Genomic DNA, 22,290 nt, shown 5'->3' with positions numbered 1-22,290 from the left:
AGAATTCGGGGTTAACAGAAAATAATGAAAACTCAAAAAGTTTATAGTTTTTTGAAACATAATCTTTCTCTCTCCAGTCCCCATTTTTATGAAAGACAAATCATAGTGAGACAAATTTACTTGCAAAATAAGTCTCAGTCTTATTACGCTTGGACTGATTATTTGTATAAAGCGCAGCAAGAATAATTATTTGCCCTAATAGGCTCTTTCCTCCACCCAAGGTCTCAAGATAACTTGGGGCTCCCTAGGCCTGCCAGAAAATGACATTCTTTACTTACCACAGGTCAGGAACCCTGTACAGAAGCCGCATAGCCAAGGTATGAGGCGTTTTCCTGAGGGGCTTCTGTTGGCTCTAGAAGTCAACTTTGATTCCTTAAAGCAGTCTGTTTATATTTGAATGCATGCCATTCCAGTCAAAGCCTTGGTAAAATAACCAGTGTTTCTAATTCTGTTCTGTTACAAAAGAGAACAGATTCTTACTGCACTTATGCAAATAACTATACTGCCGTAAGTTGAGAATACTCAAATAGTTTCTAGAAATTCTGCAGAAATCAGGTAGAGAAAAAGCAACATGCTCCAAATTTTGCTCACAGTAAATTTTGCGCAAGTTTATCTTATTCAGTTGCTAAAAGTGGTAAACAGCTCAAAAGAAAACATTTTCTTGATTCTGAATAACAAAGGGATTAGCAATGTTTCACACATCAGCTCTCCACGACAGTCCCAAAAGTTTGGGTTTTTTTTTTTTTTTTTTTCCTATTCCAATGGCACAATTTCTAAAGTTACCAGAGACCTGCATTCAGGAGTACCTGTCAGAGTCCTATAGCTGAATATAACAACTGCCTTCTAAAAAGGAGCAACACAAGACAATAATTGTCTATGGATGACAGAAGTCCCAGGATAGCCATAAAGATGCAGTCAACAAGGAATTCTGGTCTTCTTTGTGACACACAACAATTTAACATAACAATTACAATTATTAATGGTAACATACACTGAAACATCAGAATTACAGGAATCTTACACAGGTTTGTAACACATACTAATAGCATATTTATATGAATATAACCCAAAGAAAGTTAAACACCATCTTATACTTGACAATGCTTCCTGCATGATTTTAATATATCAAATAAGCCAAATATATCTCTTTTGGACTTTAGGTGTCCTAATTTTTTTTTAAAACATAACCTAGAATTTGATCTTGGTAGTTTGTCAAATATCAAAGGTTTAAAACACTAGATATTACAAAATAGGATCCCAGGTCACCATACGTAAGTCATTCATTCAGCCAAAATGATAACTCAAAAATTTTATGAAGGAAAAAATACTTTGATAGGAGCCTCAGCTTCCCAAACAACAGGACCCAATGAAGACGGCATGAAGCCAACTGATCTCTTTTCTTTCCCCTCTTCCTTTTCCCTGCCATTTACTCAAAGGGGCAAACAAAAACCTTTCATATCCCTTAATATTACATGAAAATCTTGTTTAAAAGAAAAAGCAAAATTTCACCTTTGCATTTGTATACTATTAATGTTAAACCCAATTTGTAATAAAACCTTATAAACAAATCTATATAATCTTAATTCATCTGACCATAAGGTAAAAGTTTCAAAAAACCTTTTAAAACCCTTTATAATTTTCTGTTAAACAGCTGATCAATTTCCTAAGAAAACCATTATTCAGACACATGGGCCCAGATTTGAGCCCTGCCATCAGTGTGCTTTTATTTTCATGTTTAATGTACCGAAAACTGAAATAATCTCCTTCAAATCTTCGCCAACTTCCTGATACACACAGAACTTCTTTTACAAGATCAATCCTTCACAAACCCTTTATAGCTTGTTAAAACTTGCAGTTTTGTCTTATTGCTCTTTTAGGTTAAGATGATCCTTAAAACCCCCTGAACTAGACAAAATTACATTCCCTTTAACAAAAACCCTATTTCCATACCTTCTTATAACATTTTACCAAAAACACAATCTATTTTCCTTGTATACCTTATAGGTAAAACTGTTTCTCCAGTACATTACAATGTTAATTCTCAGTAGCTTTAATTTGCGGTGTAATATCTGATAGGTAAGCAATTTTAACCATGAATCAGATTATAGAGCCCAGGACAAAGACAGAGCTGCAGACAACGTCTGACTCTTCTCAGCCTAGCTAGGGTACCTGGCTACTTCCACGTGTCCCCAGGCCTTATCTAGAATCCAATGACTGTAAAACAGACAAGTCAAACAATTATTAAAAATCACAGCAGTTTATGAGCTTAAAGCATCTAGCAAACAGTATATGACCTGCCTAATTTAGACCAAATGTATAAACATTGAAGACATTTTATTTTACTTTACCAATAATATTTTAAATTGCCTTTATTTTTCAAAGATTAGAGTCACATGACCTAAACACATTAAAGTTTCTATTTTTCTGACAATTTTTTTTAGCACTTTAAAAGTCAATTAATAGGAACATTAACATGTTTCATATAGACATCACACACACAACACATACAAATACACAGACAGAAGGGGATCTGGTAGTTGTAAGATTTTTTATCTGCCAATTTTTAAGTTTCTTAATTGGATTACTGGCTTTAGGGTGGAGCCCTTACAGGAACAGGGCCAGGAAAGCATGTAATTTCTAGGGCCTAATAAGCAGGCATAGCTGGAAGGCAAAAACAGATCCCCCAAATTAAGGGTCCCATTTTTATACCACATCTTGGATCCCCAAAAAGAGGGGAATGCAATGAGAGAAGAGAGTGCAATGCTTTTACCTTGCATTCCACTACAAGGCAATCCAAACCCAATCAGCCCATCCCCCAAGAGAGTCTCATCTTTCAGTGTGGGGTAGAAATAATACCTTCTAGGTGGCTGAGAGCATGCTTCTCTAACCCAAAAGTGCAAAGAGCTGAGTATTCCTCTGTAACTGCCATTAGCCCTACCTTAAAGTATACTTCCTACCTAGTTAATACATACACAGGCTAAAAGCTCTTCTTCCTGCAAAGTAATTTCTGATACCTCCCAAAGTCAAAATAAATCAGGTAACACGGAGCAGAGCCTTAGATTTTGAGAGGGATCTAGCCTCCTTCAATTCCTGGGGTTCCATGAGGAAAATATAGGTTTTTCTCAAAACAGGGTATGTGGCACCTCCTGTGTTTTTCCCAAGGAGTCCTGGGCTGTCAGAAATTACTTTAGGTCCTCTCATGTAGGCATCAAGAGTGGCAATAAAACAGACTGGGGAAATAATTCAGTTGACTGAGAAGAAAAACAAAGAAAAATTTTTCTTAAACAAGATCCAAGAAGCGAAAAAGCACCACAGCCTTTTACATACATATCTATCTATCTATCTATCTATCTATCTATCTATCTATCTATCTAGGATATCAGTTTTTAATTAAGTTGATTTTAACAGGAATGAGCAAAGACAGCTAGCCTGTGAGGCTAGAGACAAGATGGAGTCAGCCATGTCAGATTTCTCTCACTGTCATAATTTCTTCTGTTACAATATTTGCAAAGGCAGTTTCAGTAACACCCTTTTCCTAGTTAACTTACTCACTCACCAGGAGCCAAGCCAAAAAAGAAAAATCAAATGGAAAGTCTGCTGCTCTCAATTATTTTATTATCTGCCAGAGAATGCTTCTGGCAGACTTTCTCCTTCCTCAAGGGAAGAAATACCTGCAAAATAATAACAAGGACTGCATTTTGCTTGCCGTGAAAGTCTATTTGAGTTCTGCAGGTGAGGGAATCAAAATGCAGCCCAAGGAGAACATAAGATGAAGGGCAAAAAATCAGAATGCCATTAAAACTCCATTTCCCAAGAAAAACTAGTTGGAAGGAAAAAAAAAATCCTACAACTAAAGGATATGAATCAGTGGTTCTTAACTGGCGCTGATTTTACCCACCAGGGGACATTTGACAAATGTCTGCCCACTCTCTCCCCATTGTAACAGAGAGTGGGCAGATGCTAGGGATGCTGCTGAACATCCTATAGCGTTCAGGACAGTCCCCCCAACATGTAGAATGATCTAGCCCCCATTGTCAATAGTGCCAAGGCCAAGAAACCCTGATCTCAATGAATGGGCTGAAAATCTTGAGTTAATGCATTATATGTTGTGGCCATTCACAGCATCTTCAGAAGACCCTCAAATCTGCCCACTTCTCTCAGGCTGAACACATAAATCCAACAGAATCCTCCACACTGAAGGTTGTAAGTGGATATTTTAGAATCATTCTAAGACTCACTGGTAAGTGAGCAGGGGAGAAGCCATGCACCGACTTTTTCCCCCAGTAAAAATGCAGCCCACCCAGAGATGACAGTCCCCAATCTGCAAACATTCAAGCAATGTCCATATGACAACTTCTGTTTGCTTCCAGCTGATTCTTCTGTTTTCAATGGCCCCATAGTGTCTGTGTGGCCATCCATTTCTCAGTTAATAGGGCTGCCACTTGAATCCATTACACAAGACAGCACTCCCACCTAGCCCTAGGCCTGCAATACAGCTAACGACCTGCGAAATACAATAAAAATGTCTTGGCTGCCTTTGCATTATGGACCACCGTCTATCACACACACAAAGCTTTGCAGACAATAGAAACGCTGAATTACACTTTTGGTACAGTCTTTTTTACAATTAAATAATTCTGCAATTACTACGGAATCAGGGGAAATTGCAAAACTAGTGAACTGCTGTGCACTTTTCATCCTGTCTCCTCCCATCTTGGCATCTTACACTACTGTCAAAGAGGATCAACACCACCAAGTAGGAGGCAGTATGGAAGTGCTCACTGGAACACAAACTATCGTCATCCTTTCTGCACTGTACCCACTGGCTGTGTATGTATAATCTATGCAGTTTGATCCTACGTGTAGAGCTGTGGAACTGCGTCTCTGGTCAAGGTACCGAACTCTTCCATCAACACAAAAGAACTCTCCTATAACCATCCTTTGTAAGCACTGCTTCCCATCCCTACTCCAGATCTGTGGCAGCCACTGATCTGGTGTCCACCTGTATATTTTCAGCACTTTAAGCATGTCCTACAAATGGAACCATATAGTCTGCAATCTTCTTCTTCCTTTTTTTTTTTTTTTTTTTTTTTGAGACAGAGTCTCGCTCTGTAGCCCAGGCTGGAGTGCAGCTGTGCAATTTCGGCTCACAGCAACCTCCACCTCCTGGGTTCTGGCGTTTCTCCTGCCTCAGCCTTCAGAGTAGCTAGGATTACTGGCATGTGCCACCACGCCTGGCTAATTTTTTTATATTTTTAGTAGAGACGGGGTTTCACCATGTTGGCCAGGCTGGTCTTGAACTCCTGATCTCAAGTGATCTGCCTACCTAGGTCTCCTGAAGTGCTGGGATTACAGGCATGAGCCACCGCACCTGGCCCAGTCTGCAATCTTCTGACGTGGCCTGTTCTACTCAGCGCATTTCCCTGGGGGATCCTCCAGCTTGCTGCGCCTACCCACAACTCCTTCCTTTTCACAGCTGAGCGGTGCTCTGTGGCACAGACTTGCCACAGTCTGCTTCAACTACGCCCACTGAGGGACACTGGCCATGTGTCCAGAATATTGTTATTATAAATAAGCCACTATTTTCTGTTTAATTTTTTAAATAACCAGATTTTGTCAGACACCAATGTAGCTTACAAATGATACTAGCTGTGCCAGGGATTTGTCCCAAACACTGATACAGGACTATGAAAAAGCCCTTATCATGTAATATTAATAATATTGTTACTGTGAATACAGGTGGTTCTCTCTTCCCTTTGAGACTAATTTTACAAACTCTGAAAACAATCTACACATGGAACTTCTCACCTATAATACCATGGCCTCCCCCTAAAATCATGGTAAAATATATATAACATAAAATTTATCGTGCTAACCATTTAAAAAAAATTTTTTTAAGAGATAGGGTCGGCTGGGCGCGGTGGCTCACGCCTGTAATCCCAGCACTTTGGGAGGCCAAGGCAGGCAGATCACGAGGTTAGGAGATCAAGACCATCCTGGCTAACACTGTGAAACCCCGCCTCTACTAAAAATACAAAAAATTAGCCAGGCGTGGTGGCAGGTGCCTGTAGTCCCAGCTACTCGGGAGACTGAGGCAGGAGAATGGCGTGAACCCAGGAGGTGGAGCTTGCAGTGAGCCGAAATCGCGCCACTGCACTCCAGTCTGGGCAACAGACAAGACTCCGTCTCAAAAAAAAAAAAAAAAAAAAAAAAAAGAGCAGGAGATAGGGTCTCACTCTTTAGTCCAGGCTGGAATGCAATGGTGTGATCATAACTCACTGCAGCCTTCACCTACCAGGCTCAAGTGATCCCCCCACCTCAGCCTTCTGAGTAGCTGGGACTGCAGGTGTGAGCCATGTCCGGCTACTTTTTGAATTTTTGTTGTTGTTGTTGAGACAGGGTCTTCCTATGTTGTTCAAGCTTGTCTTGAATTCCTGGCCTCCAGTGATCCTCCCACCTTGGCCTCCATCTTAACCATTTTTAAGTGCACAGTTCAGTGGCATTAGGGGCATTCACACTACTGTGTAACCATCACCATCAACCATCCCCAGAATTTTATTTTGCAAAATGGAAACTGTACCCATTAAATAGCAACTCCACATCACCCGCTTCTCCCCATCCCCCAGTAACCACCCTCCCATTGCCTGTCTTTTTGGATTAGACTCCTCGAAGTATCCCTTCTAAGTGGAATCCTACAGTATTTGCCTTTTGTGACTGGCTGATTTCACTTGGCATAATGTCTTCGAGTGCCATCCGTGTTGGAGCCTGTGTCGGAATTTCCTTCCTCTTCAAAGCTGAGTCATGATATTCCACCGTATGGATGGGCACGTTTTGTTGATGGAATTTCCTCTGTCAATGGACATCTGGGTTGCTTCCGCTGAGGTTTTCTAAAGGACCCTGTACTGCTCCCTCTAAAGTGTGAGGTTAGTCTTGGAAAGGAGGGGGCATGTCTTTCTGTTCAGCTCTCTCAAGCCACCATCCTCACAATAGCAGCTCACCAATACAACAGCAGGAATCAGCCCAGCACACAGCCCGGCCTCCACTCTGGCAGAAACTCGAGGATGATGAAATGCCAGGCCGGCAGGAGGTGAGGGGAACCACCCACTCAACTGACAGCACCCTGCTCAGAGGCCTAGGATATGAAGGGCACTGGAACACAGGAAAGCCTCAGGGAAGTGCTTCTTCCACGGACAGACTGAAGCTCCCAAGACCCCTCTTGAATCCAGACTGGTTGGCTTTGAACAGTGTTCTCTTCTACAGGGCATGAGTTCAACCCATCCCTCAGCATCAGGCCCCCACAAGATACCTGGTGCTTTTTCAGAGGGGACCACTTCACCCTCAGTCTCATGTTTCTGTAGAAAGTGTTGAAGAACAGGAAATCTTCCCCTGCGCCCCACCTCACTCTAACCAAGATCCACACCAGCTTACCCGCTGTGAACTTGCTGGGTCATCTGCCAGGTACTCTTTTTGGATAGTATAACCTTGCTATGTGTTGGGCGCTCAGGACAGCCTTTTATCTGTGCTTGGGTTTGTTGTGGAAAGAGGAGGCCGCTGAGGTCTCACTCTTGCATGCACTCCTCTTACGCTAACTCACCTGAATGGCATCGCCACCAGAGAGAAGCACTGCAGGTAAAGTGTGTCACCCAGCAAGACTCTTTCTTTTTTTTTTCAGACAAGGTCTCACTCTGTCACCCAGTTTGGAGTGTAATAGCACAATCATGGTTCACCACAGCCTGGACCTCCCAGGCTCAGGTAATCCTCCTGCCTCAGCCTCTTGAGTAGCTGGGACTACAGACATGAACCACCACACCTGGCTAATTTTTATATTTATTGCCCAGGCTGGTCTTGAACTCCTGGGCTCAAAGCAATCTGCCCACCTCAACCTCCCTAAGTACTGGGATTACAGGCGTGGGCCACCACACTGGGTAGAAATCTTTCTTATTAATGATTTTCTTGGCATGGAAGCTTCACAAAATGAATGACAAATGTCACTAAGATATATTCACAACCCTGAAAGTCTGGGCATGTGGATGTACTATTTCACTATTATCTTACGCTGTTCATGTTGCTTTACCAAAATACATAGAGTAGGTGGCTTATAAACAACATTTGTGTCTCACAGTTCTGGAGGCTCGAGTCCATGATCAACACGTGGCAGACTGAGTTGCCTGGTGAGAACCCGCTTCCTGGTTCACAGACGGCGCCTTCTCACTGTGTTCCCACATGGTGGAAGGGGCAAAGGAGCTCTCCCCATGACTTCATCACCTCCTTAAGGTCCCAGCCCCTAATACCATCCCCTTGGGGGTTAGGATTTCAACATAGGAATTGGGGAGACAGAAACGTTGGGACCATAGCACTATCCTCCTTATGAGCAAGGATGACACATAACACAGAGCCATAGACACATTATGTAAACAAAAGCAGCATGCCTACTTCTACCCAGGTAGTTGTGTGTGCAGAAATGGGCTCTTTAGGAAAACAGAGTGCCCAGAGTGTAGACGCTCACTTTTGATAACTAGTGATACTCTGAGTCTGAATAACCCATGTTTGGTGACATTAATGGAGGCAAGAAATATGTATAAAAAATTGGCCTCTCAGCTACAAATCAGGGCAAATCAGAACATAAGTTCCACCGAATAAGGAGTTTTCAATCATCCTCTAGGGTCTTTAAATCTTCACAGCTAAGCCAGAAGTTCCTCACTCTGGGAATTCAGCGTGTGTGAGAAGTGAATTTTTACCATTTATTATGGCGACAAGCTCCTTTTAGTAGCGACAGTGTTTAAAATTACTGCCGTCATGGACACAGAACTTGGTAACGTCCTTGTGTTGGACACAACGTTAGTGAAATTCTATTTCTACTTGTATTGCTTTTTCTTCAGTACTGCCGCCACCACCATCACATGGTTTTTATTACTCATCTGCCTGTTCCTGGCGGTGGGTGGGCGTCAGTCACAAAGCTCCAGGTAGGGAAATACTTCCCTGGGTTTTTCATGACTTTGATACCATGAGGTATGTGGCCAAATGCACAGAGAGCTTTCGCGGCTGCCATAGGGCCCAGCCTGCGGAATCCTGCTATCTGGAAGCCCGGCCTTTGCCATGCCCAGATGCCTGGGTGTATCCACCGGAGGACTGATGAGGCTGTATAGAGTTTTCTATTTTTAAGCAGAAGGTTAGACCAACGGCACCGCTTAAGGAGGGGAAGGTATGCAAACAAGGACACTCTGTCACTCAGTCGACCTGGGTTACATTCATGTCTGCCCATGGAAACTGTGACCCTGACAGGTTCATGAAATTAGTCCAGAAGGCTAGCTGCAAATCCTCAAAGAAGAATCACACTCCATGGGCGTCCTGCAGATATATATGCCAGGGCTAATATCCCTTTACATACTTTCCAATATGCCTTGTGCAACAGGCAAAGGAGCTCTGTGACTCAGCTCATCTCTATAAAACCACTCATGTTTATGATGTGTCCTGCCTCTGCCTTAGATGGAAAAGAATGCACTGGTTTCTGATAAAGTGAAACCTACATTTATCACAAGACCCATTAACCCTACTCCTAGATATTTACCCAAGAGAAATGAAAACCTACGTTCACACAAAAGATCTGTATGAAAATGTTTTTTGTAGCTTTATGTTGGAATCACCAAAACCTGGAAAGAACGCAAATGTGAGGATGCATAAACAAATCGTGGAAACAGCATTCAAAATGGAATACCACTTAGCTATTCAAGAATGAACGGCTGGTGCACTCAACAGCACGCATGAATTTCAAACGCATGAGGTTGAGTGAAAGACGTCACACTCTCTGGACTACACAATGTATGATGCCATCTCTATGCCATTCTTGCAAGGGCAAAACTCTAGGGACAGAACAGTGGTGGTTGCCAGGGGCAGGGTGGGGGTGGAAGAGGAGCTGAGTACAAAGGGGACACAAGGCAATTTTGAGGATGACAGAACTGTTCTGTGTGTTCATTATGCTCAAGCCAGCTCTATACATTCCTTCCTTCTTTCCTCTTCAGACAGTATCTTCTCCTTTAAAAAATGTTTTTGGCCAGGTGATGTGGTGGCACATGCCTGTAATCCCAGCACTTTATGAGGCCAGGGTGGGAGGATCTATTGAACCCAGGAATTTGAGACCAGATTGGGCAACACAGTGAGACCCTGTCTCTACAAATAAAATACAATAGAAAATAAGAAACTAGCTGGGCATAATTTCTTGTGGCACGAGCCTGTAGTCCCAGCTGCTCGGGCGGCTGAGGTGGGAGGATCACTTGAGCTTGGGAGGTAGAGCCTGAAGTGAGCCGTGATCGTGCCACTGTACTCCAGCCTGGGGCAACAGAGTGAGACCCTCGGTGTGAGTGAGTCTCAAAACACAAAATTTTTCATAGTACCTTCCTTTCCCCCGAATCTATCACCCGATTATCTTGCAGGTAGCTCTTTCTCAGTTAAATTCAGTTTGAATCTGTGGTTCTGTTCCCCTGTATTCCTCATACCGTTTTGCAAGTTCCTGTGAATTATTTAATTTATGCTAAAAATGTGGGTCTGGGAGAACATGTTTTCTTTATAGTTTGGATTTTGGGATGAAGTCCCAGAGGAAATAATATGTTTACAGGGACTCACTTGCCAAATTTTCTCTCTTTCCATACTAAGTGGAAAATGGACTTCCACTTCCCTTGCTGTATTCAGAAATATGTGGGGGCAAACAACTCACGATTCCCCAAGCATTTGGGGGAGCTGCTCACTACAGCAGGTGCAGGCTATGCACATTTATAGGGGCTCGCTCCCTTGCTTCTCTTCTCCTGGGATGGTAACATGAGCTCATGGGAAAGGCACATGGTCACCACATGATTCTTAAAAACTGCCCAGATAGCACAAGTGACTGGGCAATGGATCCCGTAAGACAGAGGCCAATGGACTCACGCATTGTATTAGTCCGTTCTCATGCTGCTAACGCAGACATACCTGAGACTGGGTAATTTATAAAGGAAAGAGGTTTAATGGACTCACAGTTCCACATGGTTGGGGAGGCCTCACAATCATGGCAGAAGGTGAATGAGGTGCAAAGTCACATCTTACATGGCTGCAGGAAAGAGAAGGTGTGCAAGGGAACTCCCCTTTATAAAACCGTCAGGTCTCGTGAGACTTATTCACTTACCACGAGAACAGCACGGGAAAACCTGCTCCCATGATTCATTTACATCCCACTGGGTCCCTCCCCATGACATGTGGGAATTATGGGAGGTACAATTCAAGATGAGATTTGGGTGGGGACATAGCCAAACCGTATCACCTGTCAAAGCCAGACTGCTGAACTCATGCAAAACCCAACAAATCTATTTTGGCACTAGAGTTCGGTAATGCAGAAGTTCCCTACTACTTAACGTTCTTGCTTTAACTAGCGTCCTCTTTCAGACTGCCATGAGTCTGCTGCTATGAGATGTCACCTGTGGGTAACATCCATTGAGTGCTTCTGATGGGCAAAGCCCTTGCTTTGGACAAGTAACAAGGGCAACAATGAAAATCCACTAATCCACACAGGTAGGGAAATATATGTGGTTTGCTAAAAGCCAGATGACCTGACTTCTGCCTGTTGTGGGCAGAGGAACAAAACACGTCTGTTTTTGAGGTTCTTTGCCGAGTTTGAAGAGATGTGTCTTGGATTCTTCTTCAACACCCTGCTTCCCTGCTATCTGAGGTCATCAGTGCTCCACTGAGGATTCCCTTCCTTGCAGCCTAATGCATCCTAACTGACACCATGGATACTGGCAGAGGGGAGGAAGAGAGACACTGGTGAAGGAGATGAACGGCATCTGGTCTGCTGGGTCCAGGGTAGAGAAGCAGGGCTCAGGCTACATGCTTGGTGACTCTGAAAAACCTGTCCATCACTGCACCTGGAAGGTGGGGTTGAGTGTTCTGAGCAGACCTTCCACGAAGCAGCTGTACTGCTGCACTGCAGGGAAACACCTACTCCCTTCCTCACTGCCCACCCCCACCCCCACCCGCTTCCTGCCACACACAGGTAAGGAGGGATGACCAGGGAAGGAGGAAAGCCAGTTGCAGTAAGATCACTGGATCTGGGAACCCAGAATTTACTGACAACTTCTAGTGGAGAAAGCCAGACTGGAGGGAGTTGAGGAATGAATCATCTTCTGAGATGCGGAACTTGTTTTTAATGAGTTTGGTGAGGTGCAGGAATGAGAGTACAGGTGCTTGAGGAGGAAGCATGATCAGGGAAATGTTTTCCTTTTTATTTCCGGTAGAAGGGAGAGAGCGATAGGCTGAGAAGGTACGCTTTCTTGATGGGGGCTCAATGACTATTGACCTAACCAAAACTTTAGGACTTGAGACAAACAGAAAACCCCAGAATGAACATTTCAACATTAAGTATTTCTTTGCTCTCTTCTTCCTTTGAATATAACCTTGTAGGGTGCTCTAAAAAGTTCCACAATGCACACGGTGAGCTGAAGAAAGTGCAATGTCTCTCTCTTCAATATCAACTCTGCCTAAGAAGTGTTATTATACTTTAGTGACACTGATGAATCAGGAATGGAGCTCACAGATGTTACACAAAGTTGACATTTGCCAAGGTCTATGCATTGTTGTGCTCTGATTCTCCCTCTCAGCTGCCTAGTTACAGAAGCTTCATAAACAAATACTGAATAAGGAAGCCGACCTTTCTGGGGAGGGATGGGGGTTTCTGTGTTTATTTCAAGAAGCCAGCAAAGCTCACGCTCCGTGGCCCTGGGGACCAGCCAGCAGCACGGCTGTCTCCAGGTTACGGAGCACGTGGTCCTTCGCACCCGACAGTTCCAGCCCGGGACTTGTTTACACAAGAGCTGTGAGTCTCTTCGGCCTTCACCGTGTCCTTGTGCAGAGGTGTTGCTAATGGAAAGAATCTCAAATTCCATGCCACGAGTCGACGGGGAAGCAGGGTTTGGTACATGTGATTTCCATTTGCAGGCACCTCTGGAAAGCTCTGAGCTCTGAGGCGGGAGACCACCTGTGCTGCTCTAAGAACTGAGGTTGATGTATTAGCAGAGCGGTTATCACTTCCCTCATTTCCAGGGGTGAGGCAGTACATATTTTGTTTTGTATACCAATTTCTTATACTATGTTCTGGCAACAGCCAATCGCAGGCATCCGATACATATGCAGAAAGAACGCGTACTTTCCATGAATAACACTAGCTGGGAGTGCACGGGACAGAGACCCAGGCTTGGATGGGGAAGGCATGCACTTACAATGCGCTACATGCCCGACATACCTGACCACATTTGCCTGGTCAAGGAAACCCAGGCTCTAATGAACAGGCCTCACTCAGACTTGTTTGAGGATCAGAGCTCAAGCCATTCTGTGTGGCTCCAATGCCTACATCCTACCCTACCAGGCCAGCTGTGAGAGAACCCACACCTAGAGGATCGTAGACTGGTTTTCCCTCAAATTGAACGCATGCATCTCTGGAAGGAGGAGGCCTAGGAACTGGGGTTTCCTTTTCAAATAATCAAGTTCCGGAATATATACAATCTCGTATCAAGGACACGAAGCTTAAAAAGATCCCAAACCAACTGTTACGAGCTGAAGTGTGCCCCCTCCTCCACAAATTCACAGGTTGAAGTGCTCACCAACAGTGCACCTCAGAATGTGACATTATTTAGAAACAGGGTCACTGCAGATGTAATTATTGCTGTATTCAAAAACAATAGCTAAAACGAGGTTGTCTTGGAGGAGGGTAAATTCTGAATGCAATCTGTCTTTACCACAGGGAAATGTGGACAAATGTGAACACAGAGACGAGGGTGATGTGCCTACAAGCCAAGGAATCCAAAGACTGCAGCAGGGCCCCAGGAGCCAGGCAGGGGCACAGGAGCGACTTCCCCTTAGAAGGAACCGACCTGCCTACACCTTCATGTTGGACTTCTGTCCTTAGGAACTAGGAGACAACATATTTCTTTTTAAGCCACCCCAGTTTGCGGGTACGTTGTTATAGCAGCCCTAGGAAACGAATTCACCTGCACCGTATGTTGCTTAGGAAAACGGCTATGTGTAGCAAACACGTGGAGATAACAACCAGCAAGCCCACCAGGGTCATTATCATCGAGGAAGCGGGGAGGCAAACACGGGCAGGGTTTCCAATGCACCTGAGAGGTTTGTTTCTTAAGTTGAATGGGTAGGTGGGTATCAGGACGTTTTGCACCAATGTTGTTTTGTGAGTCTTAAATTACATATCTTCTAAGTTTTAAAATGTAAAAAATAAGCTTTCACTCTAGAAACTAAACGACTTATTGGAGGGATCCCACGAACCCAGGCTAAAAGCCAGGCCAGAACCCAAGCCCTGGGCTCTGTGGCTTCCTCCTGGCGGACTTCTCTGCTGGCGGAGGAGGGCAACTGCCCAGCTCAAGGTCTGTTCTGTCAACAAGGAATACATGTGATTGGCTGTTTACTTACTAACCATAAAGTAATGTCTCAGTGGTAATCAAAAATGTTGGAAGATGCTAGGACGATTCCTAAGTTTTAGAAAACGGCCTAGCAGCCCATTTGGGGGTGGGGAGTAGGAGAGGCTGGAGAGCTGAATAAATCTCTGGAGCAAAATTGAAGAGATTCAAACACACACCCCAGCTCAGGCATGCCCTTGCCGAGGTGGAGGCCAAGAGCCCCGCACTGCTTCCGTCCTTTCCACATTCACCACAACCGCTCTTGATTCCCGCCTGATTCATCTCCACAGAAGTGTCAAGGGAAGAAAGAACACATGGCCTCTTTCCACCCGGGGATGGCACGGCTCCAGAACCTTCTCTTCTCCCCTTCAGCACTAAGAACCTTCTTAGCTCTTCTTCTTCTTCTACAGCCTGGTTTTGAATTAAGCGTTGATCCTTCCTGCTTGTAAGATGCTGAAGATAAATTTCCTCCCAACAGAAAGCCAAGCCTCTTACCTGACTCCTGGAGATACCGATACACCAGGAAGTTCACCTCATCACTGGTTATGCTCATCTTAGCCTCACCTCGCGGCGATGAGGTGTTGATGAAGTGGGAGCCACCCTCTGTTCAAAAAGAGAAGAGAGTTTTGAAACCCTGCTTGTATTTTTCTCTTTTTTTTGAGATGATTAAAGAAAATAATATCCATGCTATTATACACATGAAGGTAATTAACATCTGATTGTGTTATATTTTGTAATTATGTGATTACATAAAAATTCCATAATTATAGATGTAAAAACATGCCCAGGTGAAATGTTTTCCAAAAAAACAAGAGTTGGCCTATTTCCTAAGGCCAAGGAAGAACTGAGCAAAAACCACATGAACGCAGCCAGAAGCAGGGGCAACAGAGCACGGCAACGAACAGCTGACTTCGTGCTCAGTCAAGCTCTGTGCATGCAGGGATCTGCAGCGCGCCCCGTAAGCGGCAGGAATGGAATCCCAAAGTGCACTCAGGCAGACGAGGCTGGATTCAACACTGAGCACTTTTCTGGACACATGGAGAGGTGACCAAGTACACCCGCGGCCACGTCAACACCCCCAAAGAGTGACCACACGGTCCTGGCCACATGAGGAACCGCAGTACCTCTCCCTCGTAAACGTTGAAAGTGGTGCAAGACTGACTGCATGGCCCCTCTTCCTGCAGGGCGGTGGCAGCACGATGAAGAGGCGCCAGCGAGCTCGGTCATGCTACATGTCACCTCGATGTTTCTGCAAGGAGGCCAGGGCTCCTGGTGGAAAACCAGAACACAGAAGGCAGGGAGCACCTCTGTCATTTGTGTTTCACCACAGAACCCGCTGTATCCGTCTGGCTAAGACTTCTGGTGCCCAGAAGGCAGGCAGAAATCTGGGGAGGGAGGATGGGCAGTTCAGGGGCTTCTGTGTGAGACAGCCAAGACAGTCTGGTTTTCTTAGACACCACCCGGTTAGACACAAGAGCAAACCAGCCCAAAGGGAACAAGCAAGGAAAGAACTCTGTTGTCCATGAACAAACCAGAATTCATAAATCAGTAAGAGCTGTTCACTCCAAACAGCTGGGCAGCCCCAGAAAGGCCACAACTAATGTCAATGATGTCACCAACACTAAACATCTTTTTTCTTTTGAGACAGAGTCTCGCTCTGTTGCCAGGCTGGAGTGCAGTGGCACGATCTCAGCTCACTGCAACCTCCGCCTCTTGGGTTCAAGGCATTCTCCTGCCTCAGCCTCCCGAGTAGCTGGGACTACAGGCGCCCGCTACTGCACCCGGCTCATGTTTGTATTTTTTGTAGAGACGGGGTTTCACCATGTTGGCCAGGATGGTGTCGATCTCCTGACCTCGTGATCCGCCTGCCTTGGCCTCCCGAAGTGTTGGGATTATGGGCGTGAGCCACCACGCCTGGTCTCTTTTTTTTTAATTTTCTTTTTTTTTTTTTTTTTTTTGGAGACAGGGTCTTGCTGTGTTGCCCAGGCTGGGGAGCAGTGGCATGATCTGGGCTTACTGCAACCTCCACCTCCTGGGCTCAAGCAATCCTCTCACTTCAGCCTCCCAAGCAACTGTGACCAAAGGTGGGCATCACCACGCCCAGCTAATTTTTTGGTTCTTTTTGTAGAGACAAGGTTTTACTGTTACCCAGGCTGGTGTTGAGCTTCTGAACTCAAGGGATCCACCTGCCTCAGACTTCCAAAGTGGTGGGATTACAGGCATCAGCCGCCACGCCCAGCCAGCACTAAACTTCTTTAGGCTGTTTGGGAACTGCCTTCGGTGTCTGTATCACACATTTTCAAGTATCTTTACAGGCAGAAAAACTTTCATTGTTGAATGAGGATTAAGTTTTTGTTTGCTCAGAGGAAAAAAGTGCAAAGTATATGTTCAAGTTGGAAGATATTTTACATTTAATAGGAGGATTCAAAGTAGTGATTACCGCCAGGGACATACCTTACCCCCACAAAGTCCTGCCCTGGTATACTCCCGACCCTTGAGGATGGGCAATATCTGTCACTTGCTTCCAGAATATGTCAAGGAGATGGGGCACCACTCCCTAGGTTAGGTTACATTATATGGCAAGGTTGACCATACTTCTCTCTCGTGATTATTAACACCACATTGCGTGATCTGTCCAGGCAATGGCAGGCAGCCTGCAGGGAGCTGAGGGTCTCAGTCCTGCAGCCACAGGAACTGAATTCTACCAACAACCTGTGCTTGGAAGAAAAGCCCCAAGCTTAAAGGAGAGTGCAGCCTGGCTGACACCTGGACCAAACCTTGTGCGACACTGAGCAATGGCCCCAGCTGTGCTGTGCCTGCACCCCTGACCCGCAGCCATGGTGAGAGAATGAATGTGTGTTGTTTTCAAGCTGCTAAACGTGTGGTCGTCTGTTATCCAGCAAGAGATAATGAATGCAGCTGCCCTGGCGTCATTCCACCTCTCACTTTGCACTCTTAATAGACTTTATTTTATAGTTGCCAGAACTTTGTCATTCAAAAATTCTTATCTTCTTTGCTTAATTTGGTGCCATTTCTGTACTTCTGCACATCCTGCAATGAAAATTTGACAGTCAAAATACACATCTGTCCTAGGATTTGTGCTTAAACTCTGGAGCAGTCTCTCCAAAGACAGCATGCAGAAGAAAATATTAGAGACTAAATAAGCTATGAAATCATAGCATGACCTAATGAAAAGTTAAATATTATTTAAGGAGACAAAATAAAACAACAACAAAAATCTATCTAAAGAATGTTACAGCACTGGGCAGGCTTCTGGTGATGCTGAGCGCTGCAGTGACTGCGGCAACACAGTGCCACTAGCAAATGTACAGAGTTTAGGTTTCTCTCTACATCGTGCACAGCTGGAAATCTCTGGTTTTCTATCATTAACTTCTGGTGACTGAACAATGGCAGGCTGGTTGCTACGAAGGATTACTAGGAGGAGCAAAAAGAATGGACTGAAAAAACATCTTGGGCCGGGCACAGTGGTGCGCACCTATCATCTCAGTAATTTGGGAGGCCGAGGCAGGCAGACTGAGCCCAGGAGTTTGAGATCTGCCTGGGCAACATGGCGAAACTCTGTCTCTACAAAAACAAAACAAAACAAAACAAACAAATGAACAAACCCAAAAAAACTAGCTGAGTGTGGTGGTGCACGCCTGTAGTCCCAGCTACTCAGGAGACTGAGGTGGGAGAATCATCTGAACCTGGAAAGTCGAGGCTGCAGTGAGTCGCAATCATGCCACTGCACTCCAGCCTGGGCAATGGAAGTGAGACCCTTTCTCAAAAAAAAAAAAAAAAAAAAAAAAAAGGCTGGCAGCTACAAATCCCAATATAAATGTATTACAAAAGTATTACCAAAATTCTCTAGGCTATACATACATTTGTGAAAGACTGTAGATAAGGACTTTTGAAATTAATTTTGAAGAATCTATTATAAAAATAAAGGAAATAATTATAAAGTTTGGCTAAAAGAGAAAATCACTGATCTGGAGCATGAGCTGAAGTTGAGCAATTACATTTTCACAATTACAGCTTTTTATTTTATCTTTTTCTGTAAGCCAGTGAATGTTTGAAAAATTGAAGTTTTAAAATGTAAGAACCTCTTAAAAAGGTAGGAAGAGCAGAGCGCTATAGCTTCAGCCTCACATAGTCCCGAGGATTTCGGGACAGGCTTAGGAACAGGGCAACAGGGCTAGTGGGACTGGCATGAATCTGGAGTCCCATGGAAAGAAAGAGAATTACAAAGGATGAGTCAGCCTGGGAAGCAGGGCACGGTGCCACCTCCCACTGAGGGTAGCTGGAAAGGACCGATCTTGGAGAGCATCTCATCTCATCTCTGCATGTTACAGATGAGGAAACTGAGGCACAGAGAGGAAATCTGTCTGGCAGGACCTGGCAAACACCCCAGCTTCCCATCTTGTTTGCCATGCCTAGCTCCTTTCCTCTTTTACTCTGGGAAAAAAGAATCAAAAAACAAACAAACAAACAAAAACAAAAAAAGCAAGCCTGTTCCAGGCACAGCACGATGTTCTGCAGCATCCTTGGACTCCCCCTACCCCCTTGCCGTGGTGACAACCCAAAATGCCTGCACACGTTGCCAAATGTCCCACATTGCAAAACTGCAGCTGGCCGAGAACCACTGCTCTTCAGAGGAAAAATTAGCATTTTGTGTTTGAAATGAACTCCATTTATAAAGTAAGGCAACTGGTGCAGGCTCAGACACCGCTTGGTGACCTGACCATTGAAAATGTACCAGCTGGGCATGATGGCTCATGACTGTAATGCCAGCACTCTAAGAGGCTGAGATGGGAGGATTGCTTGAGCTTGGGAGTTAGAGGCCAGCCTTGGCAACACAGGGAGACGCCGTCTCTACAAAAAAAATTAAAAAATTAGCCAAGTGTGGTAGCACACGCCTGTGGTCTCAGCTACTCAGGAGGCTAAGGCAAGAGGTTTGCTTGAGCCCAGGAGGCTGAGGCTGCAGTGAGCCATGATTATGCTATTGCACTCCAGTGAGTGGAGTCAGATCTTGGGTGACAGAGTGAGATCTTGCCTCAAAAGAAGAGAAGATATCCTGATTTGTGGAGATGAAACACCTGTATACATAGCCTGGTTAATAGTCCCCACCCCAGGAGCATCTGTGATAAATACAGGTGTCTGTGCATGTGTTTGTATAGAACTATGGAGAATGAGAATATAAGATCCTGAGGAGATGGGGATTACAGGCCATTTGTAATAGTCCATTCCTCTAATTTGCTTTATGCATCTTTCTTTCTTCCAACTAGAAAACCTTCTGCTTCAGCTCTGGCTTTCTGCTTTCTGATCACAGATTCATTGTCTTTAAATGTATAGTAAGTTAGGGTCCAAGGATTGGCATGCTTTCCCCAATACACTGTTAACTTTCTAAAGGGTTTTTGATTTCTAAGCAGCAGAGAAAACAAAACAAAAACTATCCATGGCCTGCAATCGAGCCAGGATGTAATGTTGTTTGGTAAGACTGACTGCTCCATCTCAAGAACATATTTTAATTTTTTAAGACTGATTTAAAAAATTTGGATCAAACTTTTCTCCCCCAACAAACATTTACTTCGCTAGCTTTTAAATGATTATTTTTCTTTTAAAACCTAATTCCAAAAATTGTAGAATCTACACATAGATTCTTAGATTATTAGATACAAGCATGAGAATGTTCTCTGAATGGACCCCTAGCCCCAACAGCTGTATTTAATGCCCTTCAGCTCTGTGGGCTTCATCACACCAAAATCAAGAGAAACCGTCCATCAGCTAGGTGTCCCGGTGTTTGGCTGTGCTTATCTCTAAGCGGCTCACTTGAAGGTGGTGGTTGTTTTCATGGATCTTTTTCAGTTTTTTGACTCAAGTCAATACCTGGCCAGTATTCCTCTGCAAGAGCCACTGTTCCAGACAAACCTCACCACACACACAAGGCTGGGAATAAAAATTCCTCCTCCTCTTTTTTCCAAGACCAGAACTAAATTTCACAGGAAGATGGTAAATTATGGATCCCCCGCCCAGGGCTTTGTGGTTCAATTTCCCACAAATAAATATGATAGTGGTGTTCGTAGTGTAGCAGAACTCTCAAGCGGAGAGAAGGCCACTGCAAACCTCGCTTCTGGGTTGAGTGATGGCACACTGGTGTGCCGTTCCTGTCTGGGCGACATTTCCTAAGGCCAGTCCACAAGCACCTTCCTTCACAGAAGAGGAGGGACGTTTTGGAAGAAAGACAAGTTAAATTCTGGAGACGAGACCCAGGATTTTGGAAGAAGTCAGAGAAAGAGGAGAGAAGCACAGGAGCTCTGTGTGGACATGTGGGGAGGACCTGCTCTATGAAAACGGTTTGTGACTTTTAATGATGTGTCACATGCACCCCTCAGCCCAGGGCGTGAGGACTGCCCTCTACACCAAGGTTCAAAGCAAAGTGCCACTGACAGCTATGTAGTCTGTGGGGAGAAGTCTGCCTTTGTCTTCTGTGCCAAGAACAATTTTTTTGTGGACAAGTAACATGGAGTTTGGAATGTTCATGCTTTATTATAATTACTACTTTTTATGGCAACTATTACTTCTTATGACAGTTATGACTTTATTACAATAAAGTTAGGGTAAATCAGGGTGACAGTCCCCATCCGTATAGTCTCACTGGCTAGAGATAAGGCAGATCACGTCCTGAGAGCCATGGAGAACAGGAAAAGATGTGGGATTCACGGAGCCTTTGGCTAAGTGCCAGAGACCCTGACTTCTAGGGGCAGCTCTACCACTTTCCAGCCCTGGGATTGGAGGGTCAGTTATATGGCTGTTTCCTCATCTCTAAACTGAGTAAAAATAGCCCCTATGTCAAGGGGAGAGTGTGAGGAGTCAATGCTTTTATGCAGAGCCCAATGCACAGAAAATATCCAGTATGTGGGAGCTGGTATCTCAGCCCCTCCAGCAATTCCCCAAGAGAGACCTGAAAGGTCAGTAGGAGAGGATCAGGGAAACACACACCTGCCTTGCCCATGACCACTCAGGGTTCCGCTCCTCGTCCTGGCTCATCAGCAATGGCAAGCAGGCAAGGTGGCACACACAAAGCCCCCCCAAAAAGAACTACCACCAGAGGCCTGTGTTTGGGCATTCTTTTCTAGTATGTACAGCTGGAGACACAAGCCGCATTCTAACACCTGACCGGTTTCCCGAACAGCATCCGCTTCCAGCCTTCGAGTTCTGAGAACTCCTGTGGATGTTTTCCAGTTTCTCCAGTTCTAAAATAAAGGGGAGCTTTGGCAGCGCGCACAGCTCCTCCCTGGCCCCAAACAGGAGGGGGGAAAGGCGAGTCTTAATTAGAGCAACTGTGTTTATTTTCTTGCCTGACCCAGCTTTGATTAAAGCCACCTTCAATTAGGTTGATTTGAGGTGTTTGGAGTCGTGATTGCGCAAAAAGGAAACAACCACCTTCCACTTCGGGTTAAAGCCACAACATTCTCTCACTGTGCTGCTTAAAGGCGGCAACGGACAAATGAGCATGGGCTGATGGCATTTCTGAAGTTTCTCTGCTAAAGATAAGTAATTCAATATAAGTGATAATTTGGGGTTTAGAGCCGTCAAGAAGCTGAAGGGGAAATTATTTATAGTATTTCTTTTTTTTTTAAGCCTTGCTTTCAAGGTGGCCAAAAGTCCTATTAATTCGCAGTTCCCTTCACAAAACAGTTCAGAATTTAGTCCCAGGAGAAATGGCTGTTTAAGAGTTTCATTTCATTGAGTATGTAGTTAGAGCACTCAATATGCCATCATTCTCTGGGAGAACACTGGCCCCAAACAACAAAATCTTAATTGCTGTTTTAATTATCTTAAAAAGTAGAATTACATG

General features: G+C 44.6%; 1 protein-coding gene across 7 annotated transcripts in view; it reads right to left on the bottom strand.

Moving 5' to 3' along the window:
• Window positions 1-22,290, bottom strand: part of TBL1X (transducin beta like 1 X-linked) — a 258,194-nt gene that overhangs the window by 52,834 nt on the left and 183,070 nt on the right. For 6 of the 7 annotated variants that reach the window (XM_050776585.1, XM_050776584.1, XM_050776583.1 and 3 more), the window contains 2 exons: window positions 15,557-15,701; window positions 14,928-15,035 (listed from right to left, as the gene is read on the bottom strand). In XM_050776585.1, coding sequence (XP_050632542.1) covers window positions 14,928-15,035; window positions 15,557-15,659 — 211 coding nt within the window. In that variant the 5' untranslated portion in view covers window positions 15,660-15,701. The remainder of the gene's footprint in view (window positions 1-14,927; window positions 15,036-15,556; window positions 15,702-22,290) is intronic. The other variant, XM_050776589.1, reaches the window with a different exon arrangement.

Source organism: Macaca thibetana, chromosome X, assembly GCF_024542745.1.
Source record: "Macaca thibetana thibetana isolate TM-01 chromosome X, ASM2454274v1, whole genome shotgun sequence".
Classification (NCBI taxonomy): domain Eukaryota; kingdom Metazoa; phylum Chordata; class Mammalia; order Primates; family Cercopithecidae; genus Macaca; species Macaca thibetana.
The sequence above is the reverse complement of the archived record's forward strand: the minus strand, read 5'-3'. Positions and strand labels throughout refer to the sequence as shown.